General features: G+C 32.8%; 1 protein-coding gene across 2 annotated transcripts; it reads right to left on the bottom strand.

Annotated features, from left to right (window-relative positions):
* Positions 1-2,552: 2,552 nt before the first annotated feature.
* LOC109863031 (zinc finger CCHC domain-containing protein 8 homolog) lies at positions 2,553-9,186 on the bottom strand. 2 transcript variants are annotated; one of them, XM_020443208.1, is made up of 8 exons: positions 8,910-9,186; positions 8,575-8,809; positions 6,851-7,140; positions 6,560-6,773; positions 6,305-6,482; positions 6,053-6,196; positions 5,886-5,956; positions 2,553-5,818 (listed from the first exon to the last, which is right to left on the bottom strand). In XM_020443208.1, exons 1-8 carry the CDS (start codon positions 9,113-9,115, stop codon positions 5,315-5,317), a joined length of 1,842 nt encoding a protein of 613 aa, XP_020298797.1. In that variant the 5' UTR covers positions 9,116-9,186; the 3' UTR covers positions 2,553-5,314. The 2 variants fall into 2 exon arrangements, with proteins under 2 accessions (XP_020298797.1, XP_020298799.1); XM_020443210.1 differs by having other exon boundaries at positions 6,053-6,184.
* Positions 9,187-9,883: the final 697 nt, after the last annotated feature.

The raw sequence follows: 9,883 nt of genomic DNA, 5'->3' as shown, positions 1-9,883 counted from the left end.
GTTATGATTTTGGTCTCATTTTGACATCTCACATGTTTGACAGATATGGTCGCCAAACCATATCCTAATGAGGACACAGATGGATATGGATTTGGTCTACTAATTTCGCCGGCGGTTGGCGACAAAACTTTGACATCTCGCAACCAAATTGTTTGCTGGGTTGTTACTTTCCGTTTCATTACGACAATGTTACATTTATGTATCTGTGTTTGCTGGGGTGTATGTATAAGATTATAATACAACTTTATCGAGTATCAGTAAATAGTTTTCAGGTAGTAGTTCGGTATCTACCTTTAAGTTTAAGAGGGTACTGGATACCGACTATAGAGACCTGTAAACCGACGTTTTCCTTTGACGTTTGGTGTCGTATTTACTTTATTAAATCTAAAATGCTTCTACAAAAATAAGTAAATTGTGCTGAGTATTGGCGCTTGTTCTTTGGAATGTCAAAATTTAGCATAAATTTTTTCTTATACAGTTTCCTTCTATAACCTCACTATATATTCATGTATGTAGAATTATTTCTAAGCTTACCCTTACGAAAAAGAACTACTGGCAGTAATTTATTGCGGCAGTGGTACGAAAAAATTACTGGCATTCTGTGTAATTGCCAGTAATATTCTTAGTGATCCCTGTAATCCCTAATAATATTCTTATGTGATTGTCAGTAATATTTATATTATTGACTTTATTTATATGTAATCGGCAGTAGTTCTTTTTCGTAAAAGTATGTACATATTTACAATGAACAAGCGCCACAGATACGACGAAAACGAATCTAATGAGACATTCATATTATGGTATGACTATCTAATTGATGAGAACAACGTCTTAGTGTGATGACAGTATAGGTTATCATATGCTCCCTTACGAAAAAGAACTACTGGTAGTAATATATTGCGGCAGTGGTGCGAAAAAATTACTTGCATTCTGTGTAATTGCCAGTACTATTCTTAGTAATTTCTGTAATACATAACAATATTCTTATGTCATTGTCAGTAATATTTATATTACTGACTTTATTTATATGTAATCGGCAGTAGTTCTTTTTCGTAAGGGTAAAACGTCAGTTTACAAGTCTCTAATCAGTTTACAGGCCGGGCTCCAGTACCCTTTTAAGCCAGCTTTCTGCTTTTTAATATGCAACATTTCTGACGTTAATCTTTTGAAATATATAATTTGGTTCTTTGTCTAATATTTTAGTAGATTGTCATTTGAATTTATGACCTGTTTCTATTGAATGTGTCAGCTAGAACTGAAAGCTCTACTTTTTTTTATTTATGTAATTTTTATGTTCTTGCACTCTGGTATTTAATTGTCTTTTCGTGTGTCCTACGTAAGTGGCATCACATTGGTCGCATCATCGTATATGATATACCACATCTTTTTGATTTATTGTAGGAATATTGTCTTTGTGTGTCCTAATAAATTTTGATAATTGATTTAAATTTCTGAAAGCTGGTTTAAATGTCTTGTTATTTATTCTTGTGTTATGTAAACTATATTTATTGTTATGTATGAATGGAATAACAAAATATGAATAATCTCCTATATTGTTGGATGTATTTTCACCTGTTAGTGTTTTTTGTTTGTTTAGTGTATCCTTAAACAACGTTCTCAATCTTTTGTTAATGGTATTGAATATTAAATCTAAAGGATAGTTATTCTCTATTAAAATGTTTATACATTTTTTTAAATTAATCGTGTGAAATCTAGGATGTGATAAAAGAATAGCTCTTATCTGTTAGTGAATATATTGTGACAGTTTTATGGTTACTTGGGCTTATTGAGTAGTAATTAATGTATCTTCTTGAAAAAGTTGGTTTATGGTACCAATTACAAATCAACTTGTTGTTCTCTACAATGACGCTAATGTCCAAAAAATTGAGAACGTTGTTTTCTTGCACTTCTATTGTGAATTGTATTATATTGTGGATAGAGTTGAACGTATCTCTCACTTTTTTTAACTTATCCAAGGGAACCGCCACCAATATATTGTCAACAAATCTGTAGTAAAAAAGAATATTGAATTTAATCAAATTTAAAGCTTTAATTTCCAGGTCTTGTAAGGTGATGTCAGCTACGATAGGTGACAATGGCGATCCCATTGGAGTTCCATGTTTGTTTGTAAATATGGTTGTTAAATGTGAAATATGTAGATGTCAATATAAACTCAACAGCCATAATGAATTCTTGTTTACTGATTTTTGTGTTCATTTTTATATATTTCCATCTGTTCGATATGCTGTCTAAAGCTAGTTCAATTGGAATGTTGGTGAACATCGACATTACGTCAAGCGAGCAGAGTGTGTAACCTACGTCCAACTCCTTTCCATTTAATTCATTGTACAATGTAAGATTGGGTGCTTTCCAACTACGTACACAGGCGACACTGTGTAACACTGTGTCCACTAGTGTGAGTGAGACACACTGATATGCTCTTTCTCACACTAATGGACACTGTGTTACACAGTGTCGCCTGTGTACGTAGTTGGAAAGCACCCATTGTTTGATGTGCGGCGCCACTTCCCGGTGGCTGCGATTAGCGCGCTGCTAGCGGCAGCGTCAGCGGGCGACCGCGTGGCAGGCAAGCAAATTCGAGAGTCTTCCAGAATTCGAAGAAGACGTGTGCTCTCGTGCTGAAAAGAACATAGGCGGACTTCTGTTGTAACGGGCGACCTGAACGGTCGTGCAGAAGCTGTCGTACCGCGAGTGGAAACTTGTGATAAGAAAGCTGTCGTACCGCTAGCGAGAACTTGTAACAAGAAAGCTGTCGTACCGCGAGCGAGAATTTGTGTAAAGAACACGGTCGAACTGTCCACGAGGACTTAGTGGTTATTTTGTTAATTAAAGACTTATATTAAAGACAACAAATAAATATATATTGGCCAGCGTAATAATTATGGTGACGTGTTCAATTTATTCCTGACATATATTATTCGTCGTGTCGGGTAAGGCAAGGTCAAGTGTCCTTAGCTCTTGTTGTTAATTCGAACTGTTAAGTTATTGTGTCGATGTTTGGTTGTAAATTGAAGGTGAATTCAAGTACATCTTGTTTGTCGGTCTCAACAGACTTTATTGTCGTGTCGTGTCGGTTACAAGGAAAAAAAAATAAATTCAAAAATTATTGTCGTGTCGAAAATCTTTCAACAATAAGTAACTATTTTTTACAGCAAATGGTGATTTAGGTGTACTATTGTAAAGAATTTGATGTAAATATTTTGCTATGTTATGTAAAGGTGTATCGATTGTAGGTATTATAATGTGATATGGATAGCCCTGTTTATGTATCTTAGGGACTCCGTATGCTCTGGGGAGTAAGGAATCATTTGATAGTAGTGAAACTTTGGTATGTTTTTCGATGAAATTATTGTTTAGCCATTTATTTAACATATCTCTAAGTTGGTTTTCTATTTTTTTGACTGGATTTTCTAGTATAATTGAATATGTGTTAGTGTCTTTTAACATTTCATTAAGTTTATTTATGTATTCAGTTTTTAAAATCGCTACCGTTGTGTTGCCTTTATCTGCCCTCGTAAAGAAAATATTCGGATTATTTTTAAGAAAATTGTTTGTAATTTTAGCTTTGCGGATTATGTCTTGTTCTAATTTGGAAATCGGTCTGTCATCTTTTAAAAATTTATTAAGATAGGATAGGACCGTCTTATTCCTTATCTCGTTTTTCGTTACTGGATCTAGTTTCTTTATATTATTTTCAACATCCTTAATTGTTTCTATAATCACTGTTTTTTATTTTAGACAGGTAAACAAAATTTATCACCTAATTGTACTAGTTGTATGACTTCTTTTGGAATACTGGTATTAGTAAGATTGACAAACCAATTATCGTGCAATTCTATATTAAACGGTTCTTTTTTATTGAAACTAGATGGTTCAATATTAATGTGAATTTTCTTGTTTGTTTCAGACTCTGTTGGATTGAAATCAAATTCAATGTCATTTTTAGAGAGTTATCTTGTTTAATATTAGCGTAATAATTTATAGGTTTAATATTTATTAATTGTTTAAATTTTAAGGATGAGAATTTTTTGTTAAAAGTGTATTTTTTGGACGTATAAAATTTGTGTAAGGAACTCTCTTGAAGCAAAGAAATTATACAGAATGTTATACAGAACGTTATTATATCATTCTCTAATAGTATTGTGTAAGTTGAAATTTAGTTGTTTCAATTTTTTGTAATTTTCATTTATTTCAAATTTCAATATTTTTTAAACTGTGTTTGATTATATTGTTTAGTTTGTGTAAATTTTTATAATGAGTAATTTTAGAATGGAAGATCTAATATTGGAAATATGTTTAGGAGTTAGATGTGATTTGATACAATTTCTCAAATGAATTTCTCAGATGGAGCGTTTTCATACTTCGTTTCATTCAGTTAAAGACACTTCACCATGACAATTGTGATTTAATCTTATTGTAACGTAATGTGTTTAAAAGTAAATATGTGTAAATTAGGACTCTACAATTTTAACCATTATTTATAGAATATTAATTTTTATAGTATGTACAAATAATATCAAAATGTTGGTCTGTAAATGAATTATCTCGATATTTTATAGATTGATAAGGACTTAAAATAAAGTCGAAACGTCTCAACAATTCGTACATATTGATTCTGCACACCACCCTGCATTGGCTCATTTAATGCCTAATTAATACATTTCTAAATATTACCAACAAGGTCCTGAGGTCATACCTCAAATTTCATCGTGTTTTAAAACTCGGAATCTTTAAAACAAAGCCATCTGTATTGAACAATCTAATATTATAAAATAATCGTTTGCATAAGAAGTCCAAATTTTTTTACGTCACTCATATCGAATGGTAAAAAGATTACGAGTAATGCAAGTTCTCATATTCAATGTAAGACTTTTCATCGAGTATCAAAAAGAGAAATCTTCCAGATAGGTAGAATAAGATTTGATGTGTGTATGTGTATGTGTGTGTGTGTGTGCGTGTGTAAAAGAAAGCAAATCATTCGGTTTATCTAGACAATATTTGAAAAGTATAGTACGAGGAAAGAAAATTCTATCATACATCACTAAGAAACTTTTATTTGGCATTCGATATATTTCCCAGAGAAAAATCTTTTGCGTATATATTTGTAAACACATTTTCTCGTTATTTATAGGGGCAAAAATATTTGTAATAAAATATAAATTTGTTTGCGAATATCGTTTTTTTCGTCAAGAGTTACAAAAAGAAAAGAAAGATAAATAACTCGAGAGAAAATCGCGCGTTGTCGTTCAATCTCCATAATTACAAATATTGTTCTTGTCACTTTGTAATAGATTTACGTTAGTTGATTCAATTTTGCCATAGTATTTCTGACTTTTTGCAAGACTTCCGACATTTGTTCGTATTTACCCGTTGAGTCAGGCAGATTTTCAAAGTTGATAACATCACAGATATTTTTGGAAAACTTTTCTGACGATGGTAGTTTACTATACGGTGAGGTACTCGGTAATATCGGTGTACCTAAGTGCACGGATTTGAGAGAAGCTTGATTCACATGGGAAGATTTTCGCGAAATACAAGGTGATGTCGGAGTGTTGTTGGATAAATACGTATCATTCAAATCAGTAGTAGTTTTACATAACGCGTCCGAAGAGATCCGCGAGTCTGAGTTCTCAGTGAAATTTTGATTCGACAAAATTTTTAAATTGTTTTTCTCAAACGATGTATAATCAGAATCGACTTGAGAACTTGTATCATCAAGTTGTATAAGTAATTCTTTTTTCGTGTTTTCCAAGTCGGATAAAGATGGCGAGTTTACATTCAAGAGAGTTGAGTCATCCTGAAAAATTACAGTTATTAATTAAATATACGCGCACAAGTATCGCGACAATCATTTAAAAACATACCGCGGAATCGAAAGAAGATAACTCTTGCGATTGCGAATCCGAATCTTCCACTGTTATCGGTTGAAACAATCCTGTAGACAATGGTGGTAGTGGTGGCGGTGGTGATGGTGGGTGAGAAGGAGGAGGAGGAGGAGGAGGAGGAGGAGGAGGAGTCGGTTGAAACAATCCTGTAGACAATGGTGGTAGTGGTGGCGGTGGTGATGGTGGGTGAGAAGGAGGAGGAGGAGGAGGAGGAGGAGGAAGTTGCGGCAATTTTTTCGGTAACGGTGATGCAAAATGTCTATTAACAGGCACATTCTCTAAAACAGTTTCTGTTTCAATATAACAAACAAAAACTTGATAAAGTTTGATACTTCTCTACGCAATTATAGTTTATACTACGAAATATAAGATAGAAAAATCTCGATGACTATATATACCTTCTGCATCTTCTATCTCCATGTCACTAGGTATTTGTACAGTATTTACAATAGGTACAGAAAGCTTGAGTTTTTTCCGCTTGTAACCATCTTCAGCTTCTTTACCTTGGAGGCACGACAACATTACTTCTTTACTATGTAGAGATTGCATTTGTGGTACCCAATATTTATCACTATCCTACAAAGTAAAAATATGAAGAAATAAAAAGTATCTCAGAAATGAAGGAAATATTTCTCAACATGCATGCTACTTACATCAACAGTACCAGGAGGAGGTGGTACATTAAAACCAGGAAAGTCGTAAATCTTTTTCAGGTCATATTGATCTTTGTCGACATCCGTAATGATTTCACCTTCTTCTTCAGTGGGGTCAGTTTCTGCAATTCCGTCGGAGTTAAATAACGATAATCCAGAATGTTGCAAGCGTGCTTCTTCCAACCAGCCTGGAGGATAGCCGAGTAATCTCATTCTAAGAAAAAAATCTTTATAAACGATATAAAAAAAAACATAACGTTGGAAATTTCTAACAGACAAATTATAAATTACCTATATATATGTCTAGGTAGTTGATTATCTTTTAATCCCAAGGCCTTCCGTAGTTTTGAACTTAATTGACCAGGAATTATATGACTGAATCTTTGATCTTCGCTCATATGGTATCGATTTCCTATATTATTTTTTGCAAATTCTTTACGATTCTTTTTAATGTTAGCTTGATTTCTAGGTAGTGGACAATCTCGCATATTATGGTTTCCGTTGCAATTGAAGCAATTTAATTTGGATACGGCATCTTTGGATATCTCAGAATCAGATTCTTCAAATCTATCTCTGTATTTCTACACAAATATCATGAGAAACACTTAATATATACATAATATCCTATTTTATACTGTATCTTTAAATAAATATTTAGAAATCACGTAAGTTTAGAAAAAAGAATGTACAAGTGTTATGACTTCGAAAAAGACATAAAATGGTTCCACTGCTTTGATCTTGAATAATCATTTAAAAATCATGTCACTTTTAATTTTTTTAAATTAAAGGAATATAGAAACCCTAATTTTTTTATCACATATTCTTATAGCTTATCTCAAGAACTTTTCAAACCACTATAATACAGTATTTTTTCGTTAAGGAGAGGTTCAGACTTTGGATCACCGATTTGCTTCAAATGCATGTTGATAAGAAGCCACGTACAATCTTAAGTTCAAACAGCAAAGTGCACCTCTTAAACATTTTCGAGAAAATCCATCTCAAACTTACTATATATATTAATTTAAAATATATTTTATTTATCGTTACATTTATACAAAAAGTATATTTTTTGTTATTTTAATTCCTAATTAAATTTGAACTATAAACACACATTTACATCATTATTTTATAAAAAAAAAATAAAAAGATAAATATATATAAATACTCTATAAAGTTTGGGATTGATTTTTTGGCGAATACTTGAGAGGTGCTACTTGAGCTTTGCTACTTTAGCATGCAATTGTTTGTGGTCTCCTACGAAAGTGCAAAATTTGAAGCAAATTGGTGACCCGAACGTCTGAACCTCTCCTTGTAGTTTTCATGTTGTAAAGCTTGAAGAAAACATCATTATCATTATTGTCATTATCATTACCAAAGATATATTGCGTTGCATTGTTAGACTTTTGGTTGTATGTGTGTGGGCACACACACATGTGCATAGATCTCACAGCTCATAACTTCCATATTTTTTGACTCGAAAACACTCTTCAATCGCATATTTTCTGGATATTTGTAACTGTTAAAAGTTGTTGCCATTCTGCTCAATATAGAGTCGAACTCACCTTTAATGATCACTACTGTATTCTACATGCGTAAAATATCTGCAGGCAAAAAATATCATGGAAATGATAAGCCATGAGATATGTGTCACACACAAATATAAATTCAACTGTACTTCACAATACACCTTGCTACTGGTAACAGTACTATAAACTTTAAACCTTATAACATAAAAAATATATAATAAAAAACTACTTTATTATAGTGTTTTGAAAAGCTCTTAAGATATGTTACAAGAATATGCAATAAACAATTAGTTTCTGTTTAAGAAATTAAGATGATTTTACATGATTTTCAAATGTTTATTCAAGGTCAAAGTCACTGGCATCATCTTATGTGCTCTTCAGTCATAATACTTTTATACAAATTTTTCTAAAATTCTGTAATTTCTAGATATTTGACTGTTCAAAATAAAATAGGACACTCTCTGCGTGTGTACAGAAAAAAGCACATACTTGTCCATAAGTTGGAACATCTGAATCATGTACTACATTTGGTTGTTTATCAATTGTGAACAGTGAATCATGTATCATATCATTATTATATTTAATATTACCACATGATTCTTTGTAACAATTTTGATTGTCCCAAATGTCTAAGACAAGACTGGATTCATTGGAATCTTCTTCGTGAGATAGTTCAGATTGTATCAAAGTATGCAAAAAAGCTTTTAATCTTTGTCGATATTGCCTATAATATAGAAGAAAAAAAATATATACAGTATATATAAATTTTTGTCTCATCATAATTTGTATTTATATAAAAACAAATTGTTTACATTTAAATTTACCTGGAAACACTTTCGTCACGAAACATAACCCTAAAAACAGGCTGCGAACGAATAGCATTCGGCACCAAACATTCTGCATTCTTAGAATTGTTAATTGAATCGTTGGTAAGACAAGTAATTTCGCTCATATCACAAGTGGAATCCAATTCAATCACTTCCGGCTCAGAATCTATTGCAACCGTAGAATTTGCAGAAATACCGTCCATTACGTTCCGTTTTTTTTTCAGTACTGAAAATCTATGGTTCACGCCAGTGTTGCAAACTCTGGCCGGCTAGAATGGGCTAGCACCAAGAGCACCGAGGTTAGGGGGTTCAAACCAGAGTTGCAAACTCTGACCCGCTAGCACCAAGAGCACCGAGGTGATGGGAGCCACTAGGAGCACGCACACAAGCGAGAACCGCCGTCCGTGTGCGTGACGTCAAGCTCGGCACTTCGGCTCGTGGAAGAGTGCAGACGTATTATGATGTTCCGTCTATATGAATATTGTATGACCACTGCACTTTTTATATAAAGCACTCATTGATGTAAAGCCCCTTGCACAATGGAAGGAATAGCGATAGCGATAGAAATAACACAGTTTTTAACACAGAATTCCAACTTGTCGGAAATTTTATCGCTATTGCTTATTCCGATTTTCTGATCTGCATTGATACATGTGTAGTTTTGTATGTTAGATTCCGCTGTTCCTACCTTTATTTTTAAATATAAACTCTTTAAAACTTTTGTTATTTCTATCGCTATCGCTATTCCGTCCATTGTGCAAGGGGCTTAAGAAATGACTTCGCCTTGCGTAGAAAATCTTAAACTATGTCGAATCATACATATAGATTTCGATTTGTGTGAAATGTCAAAAACTCATGTGGAATGTTTCAAAATAAAAAATATTTAATGTAAAAAAACTTGGCGCGGCTGCACCAAAAACTAAAGACAAAGTGAAAAAATTAGAAATGCATACTCCTTGAAAATCACTTAT

The sequence above is a fragment of the Pseudomyrmex gracilis genome, unplaced genomic scaffold (genome assembly GCF_002006095.1).
Source record: "Pseudomyrmex gracilis isolate BER0280 unplaced genomic scaffold, ASM200609v1 scaffold_2930, whole genome shotgun sequence".
NCBI classification, from domain to species: Eukaryota; Metazoa; Arthropoda; class Insecta; order Hymenoptera; family Formicidae; genus Pseudomyrmex; species Pseudomyrmex gracilis.
Note: the sequence above shows the minus strand (reverse complement) of the source record. Positions and strands in the feature narration are given on the sequence as shown.